Source organism: Dinoponera quadriceps, unplaced genomic scaffold (assembly GCF_001313825.1).
Source record: "Dinoponera quadriceps isolate SergipeBrazil2010 unplaced genomic scaffold, ASM131382v1 scaffold405, whole genome shotgun sequence".
Lineage (NCBI taxonomy): Eukaryota > Metazoa > Arthropoda > Insecta > Hymenoptera > Formicidae > Dinoponera > Dinoponera quadriceps.
In genome coordinates, this window is record NW_014554754.1 from 592,644 (window position 1) to 620,431 (window position 27,788).

The 27,788-nt window shown below is 44.5% G+C and overlaps 2 protein-coding genes across 24 annotated transcripts; both read right to left on the reverse strand.

The window, feature by feature from the left end:
• LOC106741389 (kinesin-like protein unc-104) lies at positions 1-25,750 on the reverse strand. Of its 23 annotated transcripts, none has more exons than XM_014613343.1 (30): positions 25,398-25,750; positions 17,304-17,490; positions 17,126-17,208; positions 16,958-17,036; positions 16,466-16,811; positions 16,105-16,360; positions 15,755-15,757; positions 15,494-15,651; positions 15,237-15,376; positions 14,709-14,747; positions 13,725-13,859; positions 13,124-13,570; positions 12,816-13,048; positions 12,603-12,720; positions 11,476-11,648; positions 10,912-11,090; positions 8,779-8,916; positions 7,561-7,698; positions 7,351-7,469; positions 6,901-7,273; positions 6,736-6,826; positions 5,816-5,931; positions 5,188-5,728; positions 4,776-4,968; positions 4,140-4,387; positions 3,741-4,073; positions 3,081-3,368; positions 2,852-2,988; positions 2,669-2,770; positions 1-1,842 (listed from the first exon to the last, which is right to left on the reverse strand). In XM_014613343.1, the coding sequence occupies exons 2-30, from the start codon at positions 17,401-17,403 to the stop codon at positions 1,740-1,742; spliced, it is 5,409 nt and encodes a 1,802-aa protein (XP_014468829.1). In that variant the 5' UTR covers positions 17,404-17,490; positions 25,398-25,750; the 3' UTR covers positions 1-1,739. The 23 variants fall into 23 exon arrangements, with proteins under 23 accessions (XP_014468829.1, XP_014468830.1, XP_014468832.1 ...); XM_014613344.1 differs by lacking the exon at positions 25,398-25,750 and adding an exon at positions 25,243-25,374; XM_014613346.1 differs by lacking the exon at positions 25,398-25,750 and adding an exon at positions 24,487-24,841.
• Positions 25,751-25,852: 102 nt separating this feature from the next.
• LOC106741391 (superoxide dismutase [Mn], mitochondrial) lies at positions 25,853-27,721 on the reverse strand. Its single transcript, XM_014613374.1, has 3 exons — positions 27,556-27,721; positions 26,938-27,227; positions 25,853-26,811 (listed from the first exon to the last, which is right to left on the reverse strand). The coding sequence occupies exons 1-3, from the start codon at positions 27,591-27,593 to the stop codon at positions 26,483-26,485; spliced, it is 657 nt and encodes a 218-aa protein (XP_014468860.1). The 5' UTR covers positions 27,594-27,721; the 3' UTR covers positions 25,853-26,482.
• Positions 27,722-27,788: the final 67 nt, after the last annotated feature.

Consider the following 27,788-nt stretch of genomic DNA (forward strand, 5'->3'; position numbering starts at 1 on the left):
TATATATATATGTACGTATCTTTTTTTCCTATTTATATCGCGATATTGAGAATATAGCTTTTTTTCTTTCTTTTCTGTGTTAATAGAGATTCTTCTTAGAAACAGGTAGTCACACACAAAAGGTCCGCTTGTGATTTACGTGTACTTTACGTGTCTCCGGAGGGGAAGGGCGGGTGTCTCTCTATTGGATTCGCTACTTGTACTCCTTTACGTCGTAAGCTCCTCGATTGATTTACACGAAACTCTAAGTCGCAAGAAGCATTCGAGAATACGCACAGAGGCTCTCCTTCGTGTGCCCTGAGACGAGGCGAAATCACTCTCGCGAAGGATAATAGCGAGGATGAATGCGATGCGTAATGAAAGAGAAATCCTGAAGGACGCGTTCGAAAAGGAAAGTTCAAATCGCGCGTTCCGACGTTAATAGCGTCTCCTCTCGTTAATTCGCCGTCATTTTCCACCAAAAGCGAACCAGCATTCATGCTTCTCCTCTCATTCCGACGCAAAGTTCAAATTGAAGCCCTCGTCATTGTCGACGGCCGATCGATTGCGTGTACGATAGCAGTACGTTCCATTCGTGTGAGGGAAACTTTCCCTTTTTTTTCTCTCTCTTTTTCTCGAGCAAATGAAAGGAAACGATCAACGGGAAAGAAAACACGAAAAATGTACCCTGATAGAAAATCGTCTCTCTTTCTTAAATAACCGTCGCGATTATTAGAATACTTAGACAGAATACTGTTTCAAACACAGCTGCACCTGAACGATTCGCTCAAATTATCTCTTACAAAATACTAACGTTTCTTTCTCTCTCTCTCTATGCTCCGAGCATCGACTTCTACGCGTCAAGCATGCGTACGAAATTATGAACATTTTCTCGTCTCTCTCTCTCTCTCTCTCTGTCTCGTTCTCGCTTCCTCTTTATATTACTCCTATTTCTCTCCCTCTCTTTCTCGCTTCTTCTCGCACACTTCTTCTACAGATATATATCTACTATATGTATTCCTTATTCCGTGTTGTCTTCAGTGACCGTCTTAGGAATATGTTTATTAGGCATAAATGCGTTTGTATTCCCCGCGCATGTCGCGTGTGCGAAGGTGAGGGGGGAGTGTGTGTCTATGTATGTGTCTGTATGTATCACGTAGTTACATCAATGCGTCAATGCGGAAATCGACGAAGGCATTGTCGCGCGTTGCGGACGCGCGTCCGACGTTATCGTCTCGTCGACGTAGGAATCGCACTTCGAATGTGAGTTCGAAATGTACGGAGAGACGCGAATAAATGAGCCGGTTACTTGGAGCGTGCGTGCGCGCGCGTGCGTGTGTGTGTGTGTGTGTGTGTGTGTGTGTGTGTGTGTGTGTGTGTGTGTGAGCGAGTGTACGTATCATAAGTGCGAACGCATTTTATACGCGCATTTGTTGTAACTTCTTCGAAAGACGAGCATCACTCTCTCTGTTCCTCCTTCTTCCCCGCTCTGGCTGCCCTAAGAACGTGCTAAGGGGACACTGTGTGTAAAGTAAACGTCGATATTTACGTGCCGCCACCGCCGTTGCTGCCGCTGCCGATTGCGGGTAGTCGCACGAAAGAGAGAGAAAGAGAGCTTCGCCTCGACTCCGTCAATCAAAGACTACCGGGAATCGAAAGTTGCACAAGTTCTGGGACTCAAGGGCCGAGTGTGACCAAGACAGCATCCTCTCCGACGCCTTCGCTATTGCACCCGTTACCCCGGCCATAGTGTCGACCACTCACTTGGTCTGGTTGTTTTGTTGCTCCAACGGCGGCGTCAGCCTGATAGGTGCGGCGTTGTTCGGATTCGGGGCGGTCGGTCCTTTGCGCGCGAGTTTCGACCTGCGGCGTATCGAAGCATTCTATCTACCGTTTCCACGTTGTACTGAACGTCGAAATCGAAGGACATACGAAGAACGCCTCAGTTTCCTGGACGTTCTTCGGACTTTCGGATTTCTACGTTTTTCTTTGATTGTTGCGTGATTTCAGAAAAAAATCGCAGGGAGAATTGACAAGCCAGACCGTGGAAAATCACGATTACCAGCAATGACGAAAGGGTTTCAAAGTAAGGTGTTGTAACATTCTTGACAATATGCATGAAAAGTTTGCAAATAATCGGCTGACGAAAGTTAGTTCGGATCTGCAATAGGTGTAGTAGGCTTTTAATTATTCGCTCTGTGTAGTAAAACATAATTCCTGACAAAAGACGTTTCCTACGCTGCCGAAAGTCGTAGCAACGACTTAAATCTTAGGAATTGCGAAGCTTGGTAGCGCTGGGAACGCTCTTTACTCGAAATGACGTTACAATTTAGTATTTAGGACAAAAGACTTAAGACTTGTTAGTCCTAGGCAGGTATTCATAGTGAGATCTTATATTTAAAACCGGTCTTAAGTTTATCTTCAGGTACTCTACTCAGTTTATTAGCTACGAAGTATCTGAAGATAAATTTAAGACGGTCTTAAATATAAGATCCGACTATAAAAAAAAACCGGCCTTAATCTACAATAGATGTTTTAAGCCTTAAGAAATTTACCAATGACAATCGAATTCTAGAAGAAAGATCTATCGTGATTGGTCAATTTCTTCAGGCTTATAAAGCTTAAAACACTATTGCACACCTAGCCTCATGCATATTGTAGATTCAGCCTTATACCCTATCATACGTGCCTGATTTGACCAGCTAAGAGAGGATTGATCGCGTACAGCCAGTCGTAGACTTCCTTGTCGCCCAAGGTCTGCAGCAGGTAGCCTCGGTGCTTGGTGACAACGCTACGCAGGATATTTCAGTATGAGTACATCACATACTCAGCGTGTCCGCCCGCTTCTGTTTCAGTAACGCGAGTGACTCACCTGAATGTATTCGGCACTTTCACCATAGCTAGCTGATCCTCGGAATATTCGACTTGAGCGGTGGCCAAGTTAATGAGTGCCCTCTCAACGGGATCCTTCTCCTCCCGGAAAATCAGGACGTACGGTCGGCGCACAGCCTGAAACGATCGGAACGGAACAATATTGACACATCTCCTTTTCGAAAGAGTTCGCCTTCGCCCATCTATCGTGAATTGAACGACGAACGTACCACCCAGCGTTTCTTCCAGCCGTTGGTCTTGTGCTCGAGAACGTTCAAGTAACCCTTCCGCGCGATCACCGGGCTGATGCGTATCTCCTCGACTTCCGGCACATAGAGCACCAAGTTCTCTTTCGACGGCGAGGACGAGCCGAGCGGCGGTGGCACGACCGTGCAAGTCTGACTGGCCGACTCGCTCGCCAATATACTCTCTTGGAGCTCTTGCAGTCTAGCCCTCTCCGGCGAGCTCAACCTAAGGAGGCACGACTTAGACCTGCTCCATATTACTATACCAGCAGCCTGCAAGTAACACTCCAGCATAACCCTGACCGCGCGAGCCAATCGTGCTGGCGGTTGTCTCTCGTAGTACGTCGAGAGAATCGGATCTCGAATGCGGAAGCGTAATTCGGGAGCTAGCGTCGCTTAAGAAAAGGAAGATGCGGTGATCTGGGTTAGACAGGTTAGACAGTTGCATTATACTCGAATGGAAGTATTAAAGCGAATCGAGGGCGTGTTATCGAGCTCTCGTTTCTCTTTGCTCATCAACTTCCAGACGTCACGTCGTCTACCTTGTTCTACAGAGGGGCGGAGTAACGATGATAATAACGACAAAGCGAAGCGTAAACAACCGCTATTAGCAGCAGGAGCACTCAGGCGCGCAGGGAGGGTTACCTGGTTTAAGGTATCGCTAGCTCGCGCGTATACTGACTCTTGAGATGAAGAGGATATGACTGAGGATATCATAGAGGTGGATGTATCGGCTATAGTGTCTTCTCCGGGCGAAACGTCGGACAGCAGTATCGGTTCCTTGCTCGGGATTCTGCCTTGAATGAGCTTAATGCACTTGGTCGCCAATTCTCGCTCTCTCTCAGTCATCTCCCACGGTTCGTAGACGTCTTTGCTGGTCGAGCGTTTCAGCTTCACCGGGCTGGCGTGTGGCTCGTTCGTGGCCTTCGCCACCATGTTACATACGTCCTGCGTACCGGAGAATCGTCGTGAGTAGCTCTATGTGTGTTTCAATAGAAAATTATTGCGTCTCGCCTTATGATTGATCCCCGACGATACGCTTACCTTCTCGCTTTTCGTGAAGTCGTGCAACGGTTTATTGCAGAACGGTACTTTGTCGATACCGAGTTTCTCCCGCAGCAACAGCGTGTGCCGCATTCTCTCCACCTCCTCTAACCTCGTTAACTTCTCGAGCTCCCACTGATGATCGAATATGAGGCTGTCTCCTCGCGGCCTCCATCCGTGCAAGTTCTCCTCGCCCCGGACGTACGTAGAACTCGTGTCCAAGACGCGACGCTGACGTCTTTGAACTCCTGTAAGTAAACGGGGGAGGGGAAGAAGGGGGACACGGATGTCGAGAGAGAGAGGAGAGAGCCGGAGATGTAAGTAAATGTAAAACCATTCCTGTGTGCAGAACAAAAAATTCCCTTTCATACTAGACGATGACGCTATACAATCGTACGAACTTCGAGACAAATGAATTTTACACCGGTGTAAAATGGAAGCTCTTTTAACTTGATACAGCGAGAAATCACTGAAAAGATATACGTGAAATATATCTTTAGGTATACTCGTACAGGTAAAGATACAATGCGCTGCATGGAGACAATATATAAATTGAAGTTTTCACAGAGAGGTTCTATTGTGAGGTGATATCAAGCGAGTGAACATGGGACTACACTATGGTTAGACATAACAAACCTGGGCTACCTGCTTCCGAAGAACGACGTAGCACCAGCTCGTAGACGCCGCTGAGTCGATTCGCCTCCTGATTGCGATAGCTGCCGCTGAACAGGTGTTTCAGCGAACGAGTTGGGCCGAGTCTTGCGTCCCTTCCGTAGATAATCATGCTGAGGTCTTTCGTAATGATCGCTGGTCTCCCACAGTTCTCCAGCTAAAATCGTTCCGAATCGAAAATGTAACCCCTGGTCTACAATAGGCGTTTTAAGTCTTACGAAATTGACCTATCACAGTCATATGTGAAGAGAATAATTAACTGTAACTGGTCAATTTCTTAAAGCTTATAATACCTATTGTAGACTGGGACTACAATAGGTATTATAGAAGACGGACTGTCATAAAATCTCTCTCTCTCACAATGAAACATATATACCTCGAGATACGCGGAGATGGTCATGAAGATCTGCTCTCCGTAAGAAGTGACGCGATTGAGCAGAGTTGAATTGTGAAGCGAGCTGTCCCAGGCCGCCTCGAATCTAAACATACACCGGTCGTCGCCGGGCACCTCGAGGTATTCGCCCGGGAACAAGCCCAACGAGAGCACAGACGAGTCGTTGTCTTCCTCCTCGGGCTCCGGGGTATTTCGGATGCGGCCGACAACGAGCTCGCGCACGTCCTTCCATCTTAATTCGGAGGCCGGCTCGTGCACGATGGTGATCCGTATGCGCCGCTGTATGCCCTGGTGAAGCAGGAACAGTCCACGACACGGTAGGTCGTCGCTGTGGTCCACCACGGACGGCACGTACTCGCCGTTCGGCGCCAGCTCGCAGATCTCGAACCACACCAGCACGTCGTACTTGGCATGCACATGAGACGTGCTGGGAGATGGCAAGACGCTGCCGAACTTTGGCGAACGCACCGGCTGGCTGATCGGTATGGATGGTGGCAGCATCCTCTTCGGCGGCTGTCGTACACTGTAACACACGCACGACACATGCTTGCAAAGTGCTCCTTTAAACGAGACTTCGTGAAATCTCAACTCGCACAGGGTTAACACTCACTACTCCAGTTTCGCGTCCTTGTGTAACGGGTGTTGCTGATAATGGCCGAACACCTCGAAGACGATGGGTTGTGTCTTCAGATACTCTAAGAAAGACTTGGTGACCGTCACTGTAATCTGTGGGAAGTATATCGATCAGTGGAATCTTATTTTAATAACGACTAGAAAGCTCTCTTCTTTAGAGTGACTTCCACCAAATTCCGATTAAGTCAATCGATGGATAATAATAAAAATCACCAACACCAATTTCCAATTATGTAACTTATTGTTCAACAATAATCAAACAGTTAATAAAATTGAGCCATAACATTTTTAGTTGATTGATAAAGTTAATAATTTCTAAATGAAGAAAGAAAGAGCTTCATAGGCCTTTAAAAGCCAAAGCACGGGTTTCATAATACTATTAAATATTAATATTAATATTATTAAATATTAATATTATTAAATATTAACATTAATGTCTGTGGGAGGATGTAATGATCGGACGTGTACTGACGCACGCACCATATTATTCTCCGGTCTACGTACGCGGAGAATCCTCCCACGCCAGGCATTTTACCCTTTCATATCTTAATTAATATAATTCTCCTGTTAAACCAGTACAGAATTTATTAAATTCCTACCAAACGATATTTAATCATTTCTATCTGTGCCAGCAAGATAGGGCAGATAACACTCGGCTGAGAGCAATTTAAAATCGTCAATTAGCTTAACTGAATCTTGATGAAAGTCACATTTACGCACGTTTCTACCATTATGGTTTAAGTCTAATCGACGATTAAATCAACAGAATTAACTAATCACAATTGGCCAATTAGTTGAACTGATCAATATAATTGATCAATTTCGTTAGTTAAATCAATCATCAATTATATTTAAATCGCGATGATAGAAACGGGGCATTAGAATCTCATCACTTACATTTTGTACATGATAAAATCCGGGTGGATTGCCTTTGCCGGTGTTCTTCACCGGTTCCGTTGAGAAAGCTTCGTCGTGTCGATGCAAGAAGCTACGAGGATCATCGCGTTACAGTCGCGCGTCGTCGATAAACCAAAATAAGAGTATAGCCGTATGTACACTTACTTAAATTGACAGAAAATGTCGGCGTATTCCGTAGATATACCCATAGCTTGTAGGACCGTTACCCTAAAAGTAAACTCCGCGCCAGGTTGCAGGTGATCCGGCAAGTCCTCCTCCTTCATATCGCTCGAGACCGAGCTGTCGCCCCTGCCGCTGTCTGCGTCACCTATGTCGTCCTCGTCCTTCATGTCCTTCTGCACCTCGTTGTGTCCCTCGACCACGCGTTCCTCGTGCAGCATGATCTGTCGATTCTTCTCCAAGGTCTGGGCTAAGAGCGTGCTACGTTTATTGTGCTTCTGCCCGCCGAACAGGTCGTCCTCGAAGGAAATTCGTGCTGATTGTCTGACGCCGCTTGAGTATTCGCTGTTTTCCTCTTCTGGAAGAAGGGTTCGTTATGTACGTCTTACGGAGGAACATCTGAGTGATCTAACGACACGGCGACGGTTTACGCACCGACTACGGCTTGTACGGCGACCCGCAGGTAACCCTTCACGTCACCCTTCTCGTTCACGATGGCGACCTTGTGAATCAGCGGCACCGGATACATGAGGTTGCTCAGATACACGAAGGATCTTCGCAAATCGACACAGGAATCTCGCGTGAATGCGATGACGATTAAACACGAGGAAGGAATACGAGAAAGTAGGTTGTCGTCTTACTTACCTGCCGACCATGCGAAACCAGGGGAAACGGTCGTAGAACGGATCACCCCCGTTGATGGACTCGACATTGTAGTCCGGAGACGTAGGCGAGAGCTCGGCCTCGTTGTGATACATCTCGCGCATCAGTTCTAATCTTTGTCTGCAAGATAGACAAAATCGCGCGTTCATTGCTCAATTTCCCCGGACGGAACAGGAAGGCTACGTAAATGTGATTATAACTCTCGTGTGCTCTGCATCCATAGAAAAATTTTGTCCGACTCGGTTGTCCTCAGACGCGCCCCTTCGGACGCCCCGAATCATCTTTGCTTTTCTCACACGCATGTTACACGACCCGAACATAGTGTTACTCACATTGAGAGAAAAAAAAAGTAACATCTCTTGTCCACAAACACACATCTTCTCCTACATCGAAGATATCTCTGTTTTTGCAGTGTGATGTGCGTTATTCGATATTTAAAATGAGAGCGTTACACGATATAATCAGCGATAAATGTCGTGTATTTATGCTTGTTTTATGATGTACAATATTCGAAGTTTTCCTGCGTGTGTGTAATTCATCTCGATCGTTTCGTCTCAATCGAAAATTGCGTATTGCAGGTCTGATCAGATACACGTGCATAACAAAGTCATAAAGCGAAAGACAGAAAGAGAAAGAGAGAGAGAGAGAGAGAAGGTGAGGACACGAGCTCAGCGGGAGATGACTGGAAGATGTGTCGGTGTTTGAGACAGACGTGCACGTAATGTGAAGAGATAATTTTTGTTTGGTTTTTTCTCACATTCAGACAGCATAGAGCAATATGTTCACAGCAGCAGAAGCGGTGCTGCGTAACCGATGGCGTACATTGTTCGTTCTTTTTTTTTTTGCGGAAGAAGCTCGTACACATGTCTATTTTTCGTTGTTCCGATACGTCGTTACGCTCTACGAGTTGAAAAACCATGCAAGATCCATCGATCCATACGACTTTTGGCGAGCTCCAAGTGCAAAGCTCGTTTCTCTCGTGTACCGCACTCAAGAGGAATGAACATTGGCCACGTACGTATCGAGGAAGTTTCTCTCTCTCTCGAGATGCGAAAGAGAAGAAAAACGGGTGACAAACGCGCGGCGACAGAACGACTTTTGCACCGGTTGAAAAGGATTCTTCGAGGCCGGGCGTATAAAAAAGCGTGTTGTTACATATGGCGGTAAAGAGAGGAGAGCCTCGCGCGTTCGAGCACCAACCTCGAAGGCAAAAGATTTGCGAGCGAGAACTTCGGATTAGAGTAGACTGTAAGGCATTGGAAAATATCCTCTTTGGCCTCCGGAGTGCTGGGGCTCGAGTCCTCGTTGTACACGTGTCGCATCAGCTCCAAGCGCTGTCTATAAGTCAACATGTATTACTCGCGTGAGTGGGCTGTGCGTCCGTTCTACCGGCTTCTACCCGGATTTCTTCTAACAATTAAGCCGCGCGACATTTCTCTCTCGCCTCGGCTCGCTAAGAATATTTATATACGGTTCCGCGAGCCCAAAGTAAGTTCAAGCGTCTCTCGTAACGACGGTTTTGTGCGACGCGTCTGGGATCTCTCTCGTCACCTCGCGCTAATACGTTCTCGTGGATATCGTTGCGAAAATATATGTGCAATTTCCGACACGATCCGCCATTATCAATCACGATCCTCGTATGTATACTCGTGCATCGGTATCGAAATTAAAAAGAAAAAAACAATTGTCGAAGGTTGCATGGAAAGGTCTTATACTTCGTTTATAGTGATCAGCAATTGAACAACGGTATAGGACATGCCACATGTTGTATGTTATTAATTTGGTGTGATACACGGAACGTCTCGTAATTCGCGTTTTCAGAAAAGGAACAATTCAGTAACGAAAGTTTCTTTAGCGAGCTTTAGTTTCAAGCGGGTGGTTCTCGGACTCTCTGCGAGAATTTAACTCGGGAATAGTCACCTTATTTTTTTTTTACGTAAACGATCACTCGAGGTCACTTAGACCCCAATTAAAAACCGCTACTATTAACAAAATATAGCATATTATCAATTTTTCTGTAATTAATTATTATTTAGAGACATAAATATAGATTTACTCGCTATTTTTTTGAAAAAATGAAGGGAAATAAAAAAAATATATAAGAATCGGAATAAGCACATCAAGTGTCTTATTGTGATAGTATTTTTAATAAATGAAGATATCAATTAAAAAAATACTGTTTTATTGTCCATTTTGGACAATAAAACAGTAGATGGACATTTAAAGGTTCGTAAAGAATAATTATTTTAAAAAATTGAAAGTATATCAAAGAACTTTCATTTTATAAGAATGTGAAGCAAGGCTAAATTTCCGTCGTACAAAGTTAGTATTGATTAGTATTGATTCAGAATTGTGAAAATTGTTTATTTTTACATTTCTTCATTGTATTATATAAGTGTATAACATAATAAATATTTTTAGACAAAAAAAAGTTATACATTTTTAAGATTTATATATTTATTTTAATTTTTAAAATTTTATATTTATAGATATTTTTTTATGTTTAACATTAAATAAAAAGTATAGTTTACGATATTCATTTCATTTATAATAAATGTTAATGTTGACTATATATGTTAATTATAAACAATAAATATAAATATTAGATATTCAATAATAGCACCTTTGCCTATTTCTTTGGACATTTTTATTGGCCAATATCAGATGTAATATAAATATTGCTCAATGTTTACTGAGTATGAATAAACATAACTTCATTCAAACTTATTATCACTTTATCTTCACAATACGAACTTTTGCTATACTTGACTAATTTTATAACGTAAACGATCACCTGGGGTCGTTTTGTACCCCAACGTATTTTTATAAGCTTGTACTATGAATAAGACGGGTCATAGCCTATTCTTGTTGCACAGGTTAGGTCTCTAAATATTTTGAAATGAAAGATACAAATTGGTGCCCGATCAGTAAAAAAAAAATCCTCTGCGACGTGAGCTTCATTTTCAGACCGCTGGGTTATGAAATGATCCCAGGTGACTATTCCCGGGTTAAAGGCCAATCACATATATCACGGTAGCACAGTCGCCTTTTCACGAATCAATAGCATTACCATTCGTGCAACTCACGAACAGACGACCGTGTGTGTATATATGTGTGTGTATGCGAAATGTAATTATCGTCTAATTACGAGGTTATTCGATAGAGCATTATCGATTTTCTCGGGGGACATGAGAGTTAAGCTTATAATAAAACAAAGTAAAAGAATCGCTTTTTTTTTCTTCTTTAAATAGAACGTATTTGGCTTTTCACGAACGTTCTATAAATCAAATACAATCGCGATTTTAAGGTGCAAAGTACACATGGAAGACAAACCTTAGCTTGTCCAATGTCCAGTAGTGCGTGGCGCCGTTCTTCGTATCTTGGACCTCAACGGCGACGATCGTGCGCGGGAACGGCCTTTCATCCTCCTCCTCGTCGTCCATGACGGGCAAGAGGTCCGGCGGTAGCGGTGAGTACAGAGTGTCCGTGAGCAATGTGAATTGGAACTGGACCTAGAGAAAAGAGAAAATCGATGGAATAAAATCTGTCGAGTAGCGCGGCAAATAAAAACGCTCTCTCCTCGTTAATATCCTCTTTTTAGAAATATCGCGATAATTTCACGACAGCTGCCGTTCTCGCGTCAAATACTCATTGCAACATTCGTGCCGACACTGAGATGTCGTTAATCTCGAGAGAAAAAAAATGCACAAATACATAGATGCGCGAATCTCACACGCGCAGACATTATTATTGTCCACGAGAGTGATATAAAAAAAAAAAAAGAAAAAAAAAAGGAAAACTTTCATATCCGAAAGAGTACATGAGAATATGGTGCAGAGGTAAACACAAGTCAAAAAAGCCGTGCGAAGATTTTGCGCTGTACGTCCGCGACTATACCTTCTTCTTTAGTTCAACGGATATGGCATTAGCCTCTTTAAGGAATATCGCGTTGCCCCAAAGATCGTCCCGTAAACTCGTGAATTGGTGGTATTTCCATTTGCGGAAGGCCGAAGCGGCCAGTTGAAACTCTCTCTCGGTCCAGTTGCTCTCTGCGTCAAACAATGGGTTGACTGAAATGCAAGCCATTACAAGGCAAAACAGTCAGAGAAGCCAAGCATTTGAATAGAACGCCGATTAACTTCGATTAAGAGAATGTGCTATGTTCTGTCGACGAGTAATAATTCAGGTATCATTGCATGCTGTAGAAATTTTTGCGTTTCAACAGTGTGTGTGCATAGAGAAAGATTTCTTTGGATTTAATTTCTTTAATTGGAACAAACGTGTCTTATGGAATAGAGCAAACAAATGAATATTTGAGTCAACAAACATTGATGACATAATTTAACAAACATCTTGTATAAATGAAAATGTTGTTTCACTAGAGTAAACAATGTTGTTTGATTGAAAAAATAGTATTTATTTAGAGGAAATAATATTTCGTTTTCAATAAAGAAATTTATTTCACTATATATTAAATATTGTTTCACTGAAACAAAGAATTCTTTAATATTTTTCTAACATAGTGTTACTTTTTTCAAATAATTTATTGCTTATGACAACCGTGGTAATATTTGGATGAAAATACAAAGAATTATTTTATTTAACGCAAAGATATTTATTATTTGATTCCTCAATAAGAAATAAATTTCTTTATTGAAAACAAAATATTATTTTGTTTTCAATAAATAATACCATGTTTTAAACTAAATAAATACCATTTTTTTTCAATCAAACAACATTGTTTGATTGGAAAATTATTGTACTCTAGTGAAACAACATTTTCCTTTATACAAAGTGATAATTGATATTAAATTTTACTGTTTGCATTAAAAAAAATCCGAGACAAACGTACTCTAAATCCAAAAAAAAACCTTTTCCTTCGTGTATACGTGTGTGGAAGAGAAAACTTACAAAATAATTCATAATCTGGAACGCTACACAAGGTAGAAGACACCCGATCGATCGGGCATAGCCTACATCGAGATCGAGTTCAAGAACCGAAAGCGACTCGTCCGCACACTCACCGAAAATATCCTCCTCGATGTTATTGAAATCCTCCGGTGTGTAACTGCTATACATCGACATCGTCATGCTCTGTTCCTCCACCTGCCTCTGCAACGCGTCTATCCGCGCTTCATAGTTCTGTTCATAGAAGCGATCGATATCACGATAACCGCGTAATAATTCACGGACCGGAGCCACGCAATAACACATGTGTGTATTCGTGTGTGACGTACCTTCCGCTGCTCCTCGAACAGTTGATCGGCCTCTTCCTTCTCCTTGCGGAATTGTTCCTCCAGCACGAGCAACCTCTTCTCCATCTCGGCCTTCAGATCGATACCCTGATTCTCCAGCAGCTCGACCTGCGCGAAATCCCAGTCCGCGGTCTCGCCGTTGCCAGGTGTCTCCGCTGGGGATCCCTTCTCTCTCCGTTCGCGCACTATTCGATTGTAAGAGGAATGTACGATACCTTAATTAGTACGCTAGATATGTTCTCACTACGAGCACCCGTGATGGATCACTCGGAATACTCGCAAATACACACCTTGATCCGGGTGATTGAATCGGAAAACGTGATTCTTGCCCAGAATCACGCGCGAGCCGGTGGTCAGGGTGAGCGACTCGGTTACTTCGCGACCGTTCACGTAGATCAGAGCCCCGTTCTTCGGTATCAACGTGATGATGCCCTCGTGATTCTCGAAAACGCAGTGCTCGCTGAGTATGTGCGGGCCGCACAGTTGTATGTCCTGCGGTATGTTCGCCTCGGCGCTGCCGATGCGCGTGAAGCCGTCCTTGATGTAATAGATCAGGCACTCGGACATCAGCGGATCCTCGTTCAGGTTGACCAAATGCGGCGTCTTCTTCGGCGAGAAGACGCCCACGGTGACACCGTCTTCCTTCACGGCGACCCCCATCTCGGCGAACACCGCCTCGCGCTGCAGGCGAATCGATTCGGTGCGCTTCAACTTCTCCTCCCATGTTTCATTCAGTTCTGCAACAAAAGCGGAGCAAAACGGTGATAAAGCGAAGCGAGAGATTTATACGGAGGATTACCGATTAACACCGTTTGTGTCTGCAGAGGGGAGGGGCGAGAAACGCGCGGCGAACAAACACGAATCGCGAGTCAACTCATGCGCAGTCGTTACCTGCGATCAATTTCTCGGACGCCTGCAATTGATCCACCGCCTCCTCGGCGAGAGAGGACGTGGTGTGCGAAGCGATCCTCGGCCGGCTCTCCTTCACGTCTTCCTCGCGCTTGTTCGTTCTGACAATCTCGTCTCCTGCAAAGTGAGAATCGTCAAGATCCGAAAGTAAGGCCGCGACGTTTGAGAATGACAAGCCTCAGGTCAGAGTCGGATATCGCGGTATAAACACCGAAAGCCATAATTAAAGCAGTGGCGCAAGTGAAGAGAAATATTCCAGAAGCTGTAGAGTTCGTATTGTGGCTACAAGTAATTTTCAAAGCGGTCAAGACGTAACTCGGGTAAACTAATTGATGCTTCGGTTTCTTTGTTTTTTTTTTTATTTTTTGGTCAAGCATCAGCATAATCTAGCGTGTACACAAGCACAATCGCTATATGAATGTGTATCACACTGTTCAATATCTATTTATATGCATTTTTGCTCATTTTGCAAACCCGTCGATCTGGCGCCATTATTGTCTTTATTCTCTGCCAACTTCACAGTTCATTTGCTCTTTTCTTTTGTTTTTCTTTTTGGAGGGTCGCTTTTGTAAACGGCAGCATAAATAGTTATTGATTTATGCGGCACTGAATATCTCCGTTGGAATTTTGACAACCTACAGAAGCTACTAAATTGTACCGGACATGAGAGAAGGGAACGCAATTCGATAGGCACTAACGGAACAGATACGTACATTAAATGAGATAGACAGAGAGATAGACAGAGAGAGAGAGAGAGAGAGAACGAAAACTCGCGAAGCAAACGTGTAAAATCAATGAAATTGACAAATACACCATTGATATGATATTATGCGCTTGGCGGTGAAATAAGCGCATAGACCACAACCAAAAATAATGAAATATCTAAGAAAAGAGGCGCAAGAGGTGGACGATGCCTGTCCTGGCTGTAGTTTTTTTGCTGTATGAATTGTTAGCGTTTTTACTTACTAGGTTCTTTCTTTTCGTACGTAACTTTGCCATCTGGCCCTACGTCGAGCGCAAGGGAAACAAAGAACAAAATACTATGTGAATGGGTTGCCTGTCGCGAGCGCGCGCTGCGTAATTATAATTAATTTATAGCGGCCAAGAGTTCGCATTATGACACGAGCGCTGGTCCCCGAATATTTTCTATATAATGTAGCCATATTCTCAAAATACGTACGTAACATTGGGTAGTTAATAATTGGATAAAATAATAAACAAAAGTGGGTCACATGTCTACAATGCTAATTATATGTATAAGTAAATATATATACATATATAAAATCTACATTCTATAAATTCGTCGAATGATTTTCTAAGAGGAATTAATTATTCTTATTTGGATATTTGTAACCGTCAGTCTATCTGGAATTTTATTTAGCCTGTCCTTGTCCCCGTACGTTTTTAATAAACAAAAGATCTCTTGTAACCTGATTTACAAATCGGGATTTTATCGATTCTGTACAATCCCGAAAAATTGAATCTTCAACTTACCTTCTTGCACGTCGATGCCCTCTTGCTTTAGAAGTTCCCGCAGTTTCTGTATCTCCTCTTTGAGTTCTCTAATAAGCCTGGCATTCGCGTCCTCGTTGACCACGGCCTTGCAGACGATCTGTTTCGCCCTGTCCGCGTATCTACAAGCACAAAACGAGACATCTCTCGGATCAGGAGGCAACTAAACACTTCACACTGTTCACAAAAAAAAGGGGAACTTCGGGGAAGCTCGAAAATTATATAATGAAGAAGCTCACCGTAAGGTGGAAAGCGTCTCGTCGTAATTGATGTCCGCAGGGCTGACCGCCGCGATCATAGCGGTTTTCGAATTTCCTCCCAAATTCTCCCGTAACAACCACGTTAAAACTGAGTCTCTGTATGGTATGAAGTCGGCTTTCTTCTTCTTTTTTGTCGCCTATGAGAAATCAAAAAGTTTCGTGGGGACAACTATTACTAATTGTTCACTATAATGTTGAATGCTTTCCTATGCCTTAATATTAATTCTCCGTCGAACTTACCGCCTGACAATCCGTGTCGAAGCAGCGAATTAACGCAACAATGATATCAGTACGCGATATATTTGATATATATACAAAGTGTCCCAGCATAAAGAAAGCACTTAAGTATCTTCTTTATTTTTAATGATATAAGAAATGTTTAGAGCACAATTGAATTAGTTTCGAAGGGGGAATACCGTGGAAGGAAAATTCTTTTACGGCCATTTTTCCTGATTTTTCTTTAAGTTCCCCATATTTAGACCCTCGAGATATTTAGATGATCTCCTTATGCTTATGTTGGGACACCCTGTATATTCGAATTAACATAATGCGGGAAAAGACAAGGCCCCGGTAAAACACGATTAACTTACGATTTCAGCAAGAGCGCTGATAACTTTGCCGAGAGTCGTCAAGCTCTTGTTAATGTTCGCCCCTTCCTTCAATCGCGTTCCTTTCGCGCCCGTCGAGTCTGCCCTTTCAGATCCCGCCAGATCGACCAGCGAGATCTTGCTGACCTTTTCTGTCACCAAACCAGTGGCGCAGTCCTGTTGCTGCTGCGTGAAGAATATCGTGAAGACCGCGTGCGATCTGCTGGAGGTCTCGTTCATATTGGTTGCCGCGACAGTTCTGAAACACAAGCGGACGTATTTTTATTTAATCGTATCGTCGATACAACATGTAGTAAACGTGATTTACATGAATAATTAGCGCGAACGTCGGCAACACACCAACCTGGCCTTGTTACCCTCGTCTATGAGATCGTGGATGTCCTCGTATGACATTACAGCGAGCTTAGAGAGATCCTCGACGTAGGGTCCCAGGAGAGGGTGTTCCCTCACTCGAAGATTTCCTCTGTTCTTTGGATTCAATAGATCGCGTACCCTCTCGCAGTATATTTCCATGTAGCTCACTTCCACCGAGTACTTGAGCCGTTCGTTAGACGTGTAGCTGATTTTCCTAAACAGGTCCTTGCAGATCTGTGGTATTATCCCCTCCTGCCCCTCCTCCTGCTTACCCATCATGGTGTAAGATTTACCGGCCCCGGTTTGGCCGTATGCGAAAATGCAAACGTTATAGCCTGTGTTCGAGATGAGATCGAGTGTTACAAAACATCGTCGGGCCGTGCAAATCCTGAGAGAAGCTCGAATCTTTCGAAACACTAGCTTCCCCTATCTATCTAACGTGATATCTGCAATACGAGTCATTAATGAGACTACTATCTACCTTCGAAAGCATGTTCCAACATTTCTTCACCGATGTCCTTGTAAACCATGAGCTGAGACGAGTAGTTCTCGTCGTTTGGCTGGAATATCGACAAATCAGGACCACCGAATACACACGTAACGTAAATATCTTGGCAAGACGTTTATCGAGAGGAAAAACTATACTTACGTCCATAGAAAAGTAGGAATAATCATAATTGAAGCTCTTGACAGCGTCTTTGCTTCCCGGTGTGGCTTTAGGGTTCACTATGGCTGTAACACGAAAATAGTTGCTCGCCAGTCCGGTAATAAATTCACACACAGTAAATTAACGTTACAACGTGTGTCCACACGTGAAGGAAACTTACAAGTAGTACTTCCCGACATATCTATAATACATTGTGCTTCGCGACGGATCTCGCGACTGTTGAAGGGTCGTACCCTCACCGCCACCTTAACCGACGACATTTTGCTCGAATATTTATCTCCTTTCAGATCAACGTCGGATCAAGCGGCGGCGGTGGTGTCGGCGAATTTCCTCTCGCTCGTCTCTCTCTGTAACAGGATCATGTCGCGCGATTATTACACCAGTGTGGCGGCGATCTTGTCTGCTATTAAATTCAGATCGATCGTCAAGCAGAACTTCGGGGAGCAGCTTGCGCGATCTGCTCCTTGCCTATGGGATGTTCCTCACGCGAGCCGCGGATCGCGTTAACTGTCGATGCGAGCCGTCAGCACGAAGCGTGTGAAATTTTCACTCACACTCCCGCGATCTCACAATTTGCGTCACACGATACATAGGATACGGCGAAGGAACGATCGAGACGATCGACATCGTCGTCGAGAGAGATGCGTTCCTCCTCCTGAGAGATCAACCCCACACTCCATACGGAAACACCACCGATCGCTACGCACACCTAAATATGGCACACAATGTCGTGGGCGAACGAAGCTACAAAGTTATTCGAGTTCAATATGGGCTGGTCGGCGGTTGAGCGTCGAACTGCGTCATTCGCGAGGATCGAGCGACGAATTTTTGCGTGTGAAAAAATCGCCACTGAAAAATGGCAAATCGGAAGCGCCACTTACCGCGGAAGAGAAATCATAAGAATTTGGGGGAAAAAAATATAAAGTTTCAATGTTTCGGAAAACTATTTTTTTTTAATTTTCCGCGTATTTCTTCGGGTTCTGTCTTCCGAGGGTACAACGATTCGTTTCGGAAAAATTCACGCGTGTTGCGAAGCTGCCACATTTACTTTCTTCCCGTGAAGAAAGGTAAGGAACTGAAAAAAATCCGCCGAAAATTGGGAAAAAAATGCGGCTTTTTTCCCGAAATGTTGAAACTACAAAGAAAAGGCACGAGAAAGAGGAAGAGAAAACGGAGGTTTCGCAGTCGCAGCGAAGTAATACGTTACGAATTTAGACATGGCGCCGGGGAAGGGGTGGGGAGAAGCACATCGTGCACACCTTTAATCGCTTCCCGGTGTTCCATCGGTCACAGGCTTTCCGAGGCGAAGCTACAGTATGTACGCCATATCTCCAGGTGTGTATAGAGATCGGTAGAAAACACCATCGCGGCACCAGCGGTGGCGGTGGCGGCGGCGAAATCGATACGACGACGGCGTCCGAGAACTCGCGGAAGGTCCGGAAGGCGGGCGGAGGCGAGGAACGGTGCACAGTGTATATGTGGATTTTTACGATCGATCGTCCGTCGTTCAGACGGCGGAGACGACGGCGCTTACCTTCGGCGCTGTTCGCGCGAACGGAACTCGCGTTTTCCGTCGTCGAAAGCGCACCGGGGGAGGGGGTGGCACGAGAGGGTGCTGCCGAGGGTATCTCGGCCCGGCGGAACCGTCGTGTACGGGTGGTATCCTACTACGAAGGACACGCGGGGAAAGCTGGCGACGACCGGACGCCAGAAGTCGCGGCTTCTCACTGTTGCGCACGCGATGCCCTGCGCGACGTACTCGGCTGCTTCCTCGCAGTCACTACGTCGGCCATCCGCTGGAAGATCCGCGAGCCACGAAACCGCCCACGTAAGCGGACATTATAGCGCGCTCGCCTACGTAACACTCACGCGTGTCGAGCTTTCGCGCATGCACACGCTTTCGTACTTTGCCTATGTCGCGGGAGAGTTTTATCCTGCTTGCCGCGCAGTCGAAAGCGAGCCGTCACTTCGTCGTTGCAACACACCACCACCCCCGGTTGTCCGTGGCGAGTACTGTGACGACGTACACCGCGGGCGCCTGCGTGCTGCTCAGTCTATCTGTCCGTCCGTCCGTCGTCGTCGTCGTCGGGGACGCGACTAGGTGTCTAGAATAGGGAGATGCTTCAGTTCAGTAGGCTACTTCCATCCCTCCGATATCGAAAACGCAAGACTACGTCGTCGACATTTCCCGACGCTTCTCGATAATAAACGTTTCATATGTTGCGTATCCTACCGGGGAAGAAATGCATAAAATGAATAATATAAGAGCGTTGGGACGTAAACGAAGGGACGAGAACGCGGAGGACCGTCGGGGAGATTGAGAAAATCTGCGACCTCTTCCCGAAGTACGAGAGGAATCTCTCTCTCTCTCTCTCTCTCTCTTTCTCTCGCATCCTATGGGAGTGATCGTCCGTGGTGAAGAGGAAAAGAAATATTTTACGATCCGCATGTAGAACGACACGTTCGATATCGCAAATAAGTAAAAATACCTGCACCTATTGAACAAAAGCATCCTTGATCGCACCTCCTGGTCGCTCAAGTTATCGCGCTATATTCCAACGAGCGAAGGGAGGAGGAAGGGGGCTATCGTGCGCGAGCGTCTCGTAGGTGGTAGTATTACAACCCGTGTAAGGGTTGTAATACTTGCTGCGTCACACGCGCGAGCGTTCATGATTTCCTCGTTGAACGACACGCTGGGTGAAACGAAGTCCGCGTCGCATAGCAAATATCCTGTACGCGGAAAGAACAATTCCGTCGATGCAACTGAATTTTCCGAAGTTGCCTGCGAAGCGGACGAAAACTCGGTTGCAAGAACAGAAGGGGATTCCTGTTGGAGGTTTCTGCTCGATCAATTGCTGTCTCGGTTCTCTCGACCGAGTTTTCATACAGCTGAATGTTCATACGAGAACGTTCCTCGTCGCGGTAACAGAATCATCGTTTCTCATCGCCGAGTTTTCACCCGGTCCCTATTCAGTTGCAGCAACGGAGTTTTTTTTTCTATGCACGGAAACCACGTGCGCCGTTGTATCTTCGTCGAGACGACGTACACAGGAAAAAAAGCGCTGGAATCAAGTAAACATGATTACCTGTTTTATCAGTCTCTTAAATTAAATCATATTTTTATCTATAGACGAGAAAACGAATTTTTTCGATTTTTCCGCGGATTTTTACGGTTTCTTCCATAGAAAAATTTGTTTAGAAAAGTTCATCAATGTATTCGATTAAAACCTGCTGTATTTATTTCTTCCCGTAAAGAAGATAATTGCGTGCATTTGATTAAAGTTAATTGAAGGTAATATATTATATATTAAGCAATCATATATTACTTTCAAAGAATTACTGAATACGTGAATAAATATATAATATTATGTTACATATTTATTGCTCAACGTATAGCATATCAACTTCATTTATGTGCATGCAATTATTATTTTGCGAGAGGAAGTAAATGTGACAGGATTTAACTGAACGCACATGAATTTTTTTAAGCGAATTTTTCTTGGGAAAGAGATCGAAAATCCTTGGGAAAGAAATCGAAAAATCGAGAAATCGAAAAATTTGCGGAAAAGTAAAAAAGAAAACAGCTTTTTTAGAATTTTCAAAATTATATTTTTATATTTATTTTAATAGTTTATAGTAAATATTTACTTCAACGCAATAATAATCGCAAAAATAATCTTAACTTGTAAATGAATTAGTTAATGTGAGTATAAAATAGATCTAAATTTAAAAGTGTTTGCGAAAATCATATAATACTTCTTTTCTACTGAAAAAACCTATTAATTTTTTTTAATTTCGACTTTTCTGCCCAGTAAATAATTTCTAAAAGTAAATTTTGATATTCACAATATTTTCAATATTATGAATGTAACACTTGTCACAATTGTTTTAACACATTCAAATATATGTCTACTCATACGAAGGAAATATGTATAGTCAACTATATTTCTACATCTATAGTAAATATTTGGCAAGGAATGGAGTAACCATTTTGCTCGGATCAAATAAATATTTAATAATAATTAAATATCATTTGAATGCGGTAGCACTTTTTTCAGCGTACAAAATTGTCCCAGATAGATGTTTCGTGTGCCCTTTCACGGACATTTATCGCTCTGAGATACAAAATTTAACATTTACATTTACACGAAACAATTCACCCGAATAACTGTCCGAGCGAATCGAGCTTTCTCAAAAACCAAATCAACACATTCCTTTCATATAGTATCGTTGTCAATCTTTCTAACTGCACCGTCAGTTATAGAATAACTCTTGCGCATTTAAACGTCGAAAAGTAAAGAATAAATACGACACGCTTCGGACACAAACCCTTGTGCGAAATCGAAGACTGAATCTCAGAGATGAAACATTGTGAAAGTGCTCTTGCTGGTTTGAAACGATTGTCCCGTGGAGAGTTATCGCGCTTTAAAAGGGCGACTCCGACAGATTTCACAATGATGCGTGATACGCAAATGGAACGCTATAGATATAGAAAGACCCTCGAGCAACCTCCGCATTGACGCACGCACATCGAGGAAATCAGAGAGACGAGGGTAATTTTCGTACTCCAATGAGGAAGACGTGTGTTATTACGGCTAGTCTCACCCGACGTCACGCGTCGGTGCATTTGACCGGCGTTTCCGCGTGAATCCCCCCGCCGGCACCCGCGGGAATCCCATTTAGCGAAACGAAGGAATTCGTTTTCGACGAAAGGTCAGCGCGCAAGGAGAGACGGGTGCGTGGGTGCGCCGATGTGCATGATTGGTCAACCGAAGCTGAGCCTCTCTCTCTCTCTCTCTCTCTCTATCTTTCTCTCTGTCTCTCTCGCGGCGATTCTAAGCCAATTAATCGCTGTAACCCCCTTCGACGGCTTATCTCCGGAGCGAGGAGGATGGACGCGATCGTGCGTCAGCCCTACGTTCCTCTGCTACGATTCGATCTCGGCTTTCGCGCCGAAGCGCGTCTCTCCACCTAGCTCTTCCTGCGAAGTCGAAGCGGCATCGAGACACCGGCATAGCACTACAGAGAGGGTGGTGGTTAGATCCGAGTCAACGTGGCCATCCATGTATATATACACACGCACATACACACATAGAAGGAGGCGTACCTCGGCGCGAAGGGGGGCGACGGGGTGCGCGCGTCGATCGACAACACCGTGGTGGTCCAGGGCCGTGTCTGGCCGCTTTCTCGGTTTATGGACCAATCGCGTAGCGCCTAGGGGGAGAAAATCAATAACCCGCGAAGGCACACGGGGGTGACGTCAGCCTGCAACCCGACGGCGATCGACCGATGCGACGCAGGCGGCGCCGGCCAATTTCCACGGAGCAATCAATAAGTAAAGATATCCACGGACGTCGCCGACGGCACCGTGCAGCGCACACAGCAGCAGCAGGAGCAATAGCAATATCAGTAGCGACAGCAATAGCACCAGCGGGGGTGAGAGGGCGGGTCAACACGCGCCCCCTAAGATACTCTCTCTTCGACGTCGATCGGGTATACAAAAATCATCTCCTTGGCGCGCGCGGCGACGCGCCGCCCCAGGGGTCGAATTATTGACATGTAACGCGTCCGAGAGACTGACGCGACGCGACACCCAGTCACCTTCGGCAGGAATGACCGAGGACACTTCCGAACAAGACCTCGAATTCGTAGAAGACACAACAGGACATGAGGCAACTAATGTGATCGGTTCGTTTTTCCTGTAGAATGAGATTTCTGTCGAACGTAAAGGATTTCCTCGGAAGCGAATTCGATTAAACGTCGCTCGTTTTAACGACAGATTAAAGCTTAAGCGAGAGAGACAACTCATGTAGGACTTTATATCGGAGGGAGACCGTTAAATTTGTGCGAAGAGTAAAATTTCATTATTTATCGCGACATCCAGAATCTAATCATGATATAAATTCTTATAATATTGAATGTTAATAAAAAAATCGATGCCCTGTGGCAGAACGCTGGGAAATTGCAGTAAACGATCTCAGATGCCTCTCGTTTGGAATGACTTCAATTATTAGAAATATTGTCACTCGTTGCCTATTTTCAGAATTTCTGTATTTTCAACGCGACGTTTCGATACGAAATCTAATCGAGACCGGGAAATAAATTGAAACGAATAATAAGCCTCAACTACTCTCCCAGTTACATTATTCATTTTCAACCGTCTACTGATTTAATCACCGCTGACGTTTTCGTTGCGAAAAGAGAGAGAGAGAAAGAGAGAGAGAGAGAGAGAGATCTTTTTCAAATTTACCCGATAATTCTTATTCGAGAAGCAAAAACAGCAATACTGCGAAGTATTACACACTGCAGTACCGTCTCTCTCACTCTTCGTCAAAAAAGAGAGGTCACCGCACGGCACATCAAATATTCTTCTCCTTTCGTTCCCGTTTCAATACATCGATGTATGTGCGCGCACATAAGAGACATATGAGAAGAACCTCCTATTCCTTTCGATCAATGACATCCCACGAATTTAGCACGTTGACTCTTTCTCAGTGCAAGCTTAATTAAGGAAATCAATCGCAAACAAGTTTCAGTTGAAAGAATCGATGAATTACATTATGAATATCCCATGTCATTTGAAGTTCATCAGCTCGTTAACAAGTTAACGATCACATCTCACAAAACTTGAATCATCACTGACCTACCCTCTCTCTCGTCCTTCGTTTATATCCTTCGGAACATTGTAAACTGTTTATGACCATTCGTCGAGCCTCGTATACGTATTATACCTCGTTTCGCGAATCCGACCGAGGACACCCTCTGTAACGACCCGTGACGGAAGCGTACGGAAGACGAGACACTGGTGAGAATAGTGAGACAATTTCAGTCCGAGTGTATAAACTTCGAAAGAAGTTCGATTCTCTCTCAAATAAGATGTCGGAAGGTATCATTGCACGTGTAATTAAAGCCCGATCGAACTGAGACGTCAATCCAATTCCTTATTCTTTGTTGATGTGAAACGAGCTGGCCTGATCTGATACCAAATAACAAAAATACGAACTGAGAATTGCGAGAAGTGATGAAGCGGAAAACAGCTGTGACTAAAACAGATGATTGACTCTACATAATGGCGAGACACGGGATTCTTCTCCACGGTCACGTCAATATCGAACCACCTGATTAGCGGACTCCAATGAGAATAATGCGAAATGTTCCTTTCCGCTCACTTTAACCCTGCTCCGTTTCTTCCTTTGTTCGGCTCCAACCTCGTTCCTATCGAAGATAACGAGGAGCGTTTCAGTATCGCGATCGACTAGAGATCAAAGTACAAGTGAACGAGCAAACCCGTCCCTACTGCCTTTATCGTGTAGAAATTTCTCCATTTGTATAAACTGTCATACCTAGTTCTGTCGTTCTGTTGTTTATCGCACCCCGTGCTTCGATCTTCGACGCACAAAGCGAGAGACCGCCCGACGAATTTACGCCGCTGGCTACCTTTTTCCACCACTGAGCACGAAACTGAGCAAACGACTGAGCCAACAAAGGTTCGCGCAATTCGCGTGATTTACCGAGAGCTTCGAAACACTAGAATCCGAATATTGCGGATGTCAGCGGGTCTCACGCCGCGCTTTCCGAAGGATCTCGATCACGGAATCTCATCCTGGACACTCGACACAGTCATCTCCCATCCGCGCGTGTGTGATCTACCCGGGCACTTTCTGACTTAACGCACTTTCAACCGCCATTTTTCAACCGACCATTTTTACTCGGGCAGTATAATTTAAAACTCGAACGTCGAAGATGGCGATATCGAGCGACCTCTGCACGACGCTCGCTGTGAAATTAAAAAACGAGAGCGATCCGCGTCTCACGATGTAATTTTGCGGAAAATTACAAACCAGACGGACAGAGAGAGAGTCCGTGTGCCGACGTTTCCTTTCCATAAGACGACGAACAGCACACCAGAGGGGGGAGAGAGAGAGAGAGAGAGAACGAGGTTCGATTGCTCGGCGCGGGCGCTTCGAAGACGCTCGTCGATAACGGCGGTCGTTTAAATAAATAATCCGTCCGCCGAAGCTGCGCTTCGTGTGTACGCTGCGCTGCGCTAATAAAGGACGCGCGATCGCGGGTTGGGGATGACGCACGTCTCTACGTACCTCCTCTGCGTCGTGCTCGACTCGCCGCCTTCACCTCGCCCGTGGCATGGTTTCCGCGCGCGGACGATGAACGATGGCGGTACGGCGGCGGAAAACGGCGGCACGCGCGCGCGAGAACGCGTCGGGAACGCTGGTCGTTTTCTGCGGGCACTCACCAGATACGTAGGCAGTGACGTGAAAACAGCTGAGGTGCTACGGCCATACTGGCTCCGTGACTCCGCGAAGACGCTCCTCCGAACCGTCGAGCGCGCACGCCGAGCGTCGCGACGCCACTCGGCCCGATTTCACGGCGGTGGCGGCGCCGCGTCGCCTGGCTGCGCGACGGCATTCCCGGGGCCGGTGTGTCCGATCGATTGCGCCGAAGTCGCCTCCGTCGTTACACAGCAGCACCGGCTAGCGATCTTCCCCTTTCGCGTCTCTCGGTTGCCAACTCGACGACGGCGTTGTGTCAGTCGCGGCTTGACACGTGGCCTCGTTCATCCTGGAGTTCGTCCTCTCTCGCGCTCTCCAACAGAGATGATAAGAATCGCGATCTTTTCATGTGACAGATAACGCTTAGACCTAAACGCACCTATGATTCATAAGTGTCAATGATGTTAATACCCGCACATAACCTCCTTTTCTCTTTATTGTGTAAAAAGCATACACAGAGTACTTACATTCTTTGATAAAATAGAAAACAACTTAGCTCTAACATACAAATGTAAAATAGTGACTTATGTAGATAATAATTTGGAGGATCATGCAATTATTGGGTGTATTGAAATTAAAATCTGCTGTTAATCTCATCTCAACATAAGAGACAGGATATAATGTGACTCCTACCTATGCGTGTTATATTTATTTTACTCGACTATTATCATATCGTCAATTTAACATGTGGTACACCTATACAAATACAGAGAAACAAAATCACAGGTATGTTATCGAGCACAAGGAAAGTTCTCACAACCAACCACATTCCGAATCTAATAAAAACATCGGTCAAGTTCAACAGAACGTTTGTTTTGCAACTGTTGCACATTTTCCTAACTTAGATTGGTATTTTTTTAGATCTAGAGGGATAATCCAATTCAACTGAGAAAACTTCCAACAGTTGCAAAATAAGTATTCTAAATATGACTGTCAATCTAAGTAGCAGCTCACAAAGACATCCCAACCCTAACAAAGCATCGTCACTCTATGTGACAGATCCTTCTTTAAGTTAAATATTAAGCGTTAAATGCTGCTTATTCATCCCTTAACAACCAGCGGCAGTTTTGAAGCGTGCATTCACATCCTTCCAATTGACAATGTCGAAGATTGCCTTCACGTAGTCGGGTCGCACGTTCTTGTATTGCAAGTAATAGGCATGTTCCCACACGTCGATGCCAAAGAGAGGAATGAGACCAGTTGTGCCCTGCAATGGGTCTTGATTCGCACAGGTCGCTATCCTGAGAGACTTCGTTTTCTGATCATAACCAAGCCAACCCCAGCCAGACCCTTGGATTGCCACAGTTGCCTCCGATAGGCGTTTCTTCATCTCTTCCATACTGCAGAAATCTTTCTCAATTTGCTTTACAAGAGCAGCTAAGGAAACATGCAAGTGTATAAATATGTCACTTTTCTCTCTTTCTCTCTCTCTCTTACTCTATTTCGAGAAATAACTTTATTTAGAATAAATAATCGATTATTCTGCTCATTTATCGCCATTACCATCTGGATTACCGCCACAAGGCGACAGATTGCACCAGAAGATTGAGTGATTGAGATGTCCACCACCGTTGAATTTGATAGCTGGAGCTAGAGCGATCTGAGTGGTCACGTCGCCTTTCGCGACTGCCTCCTTCAATTTCTCCTCTACAACATTCAAATTGTTAACATAGGTCGCGTGATGCTTGGAATGATGAAGCTGCATGATATCTGCAGATATGATAGGCTCCAAAGCCTTGTAGTCGTACGGCAGGTCCGGGAGAGAGTGCTTCGATCTTGTGAACACATCCTTACTGCAAAAATATGCATTATTTATACGAGATAAATATAAATTCAAGAATGTGCGAGATGTACGAATCGTCTATATTTAACAGTCCATCGATCAGCTTATATTCGTCCCGTTTCATAAAATATATATATATCATTTCACACGGAGATCATTAGCAGTGACTTATCGAACAAAGTTTCAAATAATAATTCGATAACGTTTGGATTTTTTTGATAGTTACATATGTGGGAACATTGTTGCACGAATATCAAGATTGTAGATTACGATAGGTTAGAAATTACATAATGTTGAAGGAGAAACGGGAAATATAAGAACGAAATTGTTATACTTACATTGTGTTGGAAACTAAAACGCGCCTCACTGCGAACATTATTATGGAAATGTAACAAAGACGATGCTAATGAGGTTTCCTGCGACGTAATTCCACGGCCACTGTAAAAGTTTTGTTCCGGTTCTACTATGGTACGTTCCGGCAAATTCGTGCGCGAATGTATATATGTACACTTGACGTCATTAATGTTCTCACACAAGAAATTGCAGCACCGAGAGCCATATAGTGCATTTA